The 1,305-nt window shown below is 38.8% G+C and overlaps 1 protein-coding gene across 1 annotated transcript in view; it reads left to right on the top strand.

Moving 5' to 3' along the window:
• The first annotated feature begins 554 nt into the window (after window positions 1–554).
• The window catches only part of LOC137629437 (uncharacterized), a 319,508-nt gene continuing 318,757 nt past the window's right edge, over window positions 555–1,305 (top strand). The window contains exon 1 of the mRNA XM_068360702.1: window positions 555–775. Coding sequence (XP_068216803.1) covers window positions 755–775 — 21 coding nt within the window. The 5' untranslated portion in view covers window positions 555–754. The remainder of the gene's footprint in view (window positions 776–1,305) is intronic.

The raw sequence follows: 1,305 nt of genomic DNA, 5'->3' as shown, positions 1-1,305 counted from the left end.
ATTCAATTGGAAGGGAAGCTGGAAAGTTGCTCAAGTAATGCCTACTGTGCGCTGCGTGAGGTGCACTGACGACAATACCTTCTACGGAAGGTTCAGGCTGCCTTTAAGAAAGTCTATGGTGACGAACGAAACCAATGTTAAGTTCAAACCGTTTAATAAATATGTAGCTGATTCACGAAGCGAATAAGAAAGGTAATAAATTTTTTTTTTTCTAGTAACAAAGATCAGACAAAAAACGAAATGTCAGATCACGACTTCACTCGATCGTTCAAATTGGCGATGGTTGGCAGTCACGAACAGATTGTGTTCGTTTAGTCATCATTGATTTCCGCAGGCAATTTTTATCAGAAAAACTAATTAACAATCGTAAATTGACTGTAAATGCAGTAGAAGTATACATAATTACTGATTAATTTAATTTGTAATATCCAAAACTCACGCAAATTGATTTCGTTATTAGTATAGTCGAAGTCAGATAGGAAGGGTTCGGACGTAGCGATCATCGGTCTCGTCACTGTGAGACCATAATTTGTTTATGAACAGACTACCCAGAGACGACCTGGGGGCAAATACTCACGTCCAGATTACTGCGTCCACTCAACTGGACCAGTACCTCCGAGGCATATTCTAGGTGTACCGTCACCAGCTAGAATTACTTCTACCTGTAACTTTTCTCACAAGTCTCCAATTTCCGAGGCCTTTGTCCCCGGCCAGGGAACCCATGTGACACCAGTTGGCAGAACCACTTCTAGCAATGGATGCCTTCATGACGCTGGTGAGTTATAGGCTATACTTTTCGATATTTTGCCGTGGCTTTTAATGAGATATCACATTTCGGAATATTGGGTACTATCTTTGTCATTCTCTTCTCGGGCACACTATTCTATCTACTTTCTTTTCCTCTTGTTGTGTTGAAGTATTTGTAGTTTATAGAGGAAATATTTAATTCAATGTTCATTCTGTTTTTAAAATATTTAATTTTTCCTTGTTTCCTTTCCTTACTGGGCTATTTTCCCTGATGGGGTCCCTGGGCTTATAGCATCTTGCTTTTCCAACTAGGGTTGTAGCTTAATAATAATAATAATAATAATAATTGGAGTAAGGTACTCCAATCAAGTAGGTTTACAGTTTGTAAATTACAATTTACCTACAGTAGGCTGCACATCGTAAACGTAGACATACGTATATTGCTTTACCGTAGAGGGGAGATCTTTGCTTGGCATCTATAACATTTACAACGCTTCCAGAAGGTTAAAATCACTGCCAGATCTTTGCTCAAACAACCAGTAACATTTTCAACTTGTG

The sequence above is a fragment of the Palaemon carinicauda genome, chromosome 2, assembly GCF_036898095.1.
Source record: "Palaemon carinicauda isolate YSFRI2023 chromosome 2, ASM3689809v2, whole genome shotgun sequence".
NCBI classification, from domain to species: Eukaryota; Metazoa; Arthropoda; class Malacostraca; order Decapoda; family Palaemonidae; genus Palaemon; species Palaemon carinicauda.
The sequence above is the reverse complement of the archived record's forward strand: the minus strand, read 5'-3'. Positions and strand labels throughout refer to the sequence as shown.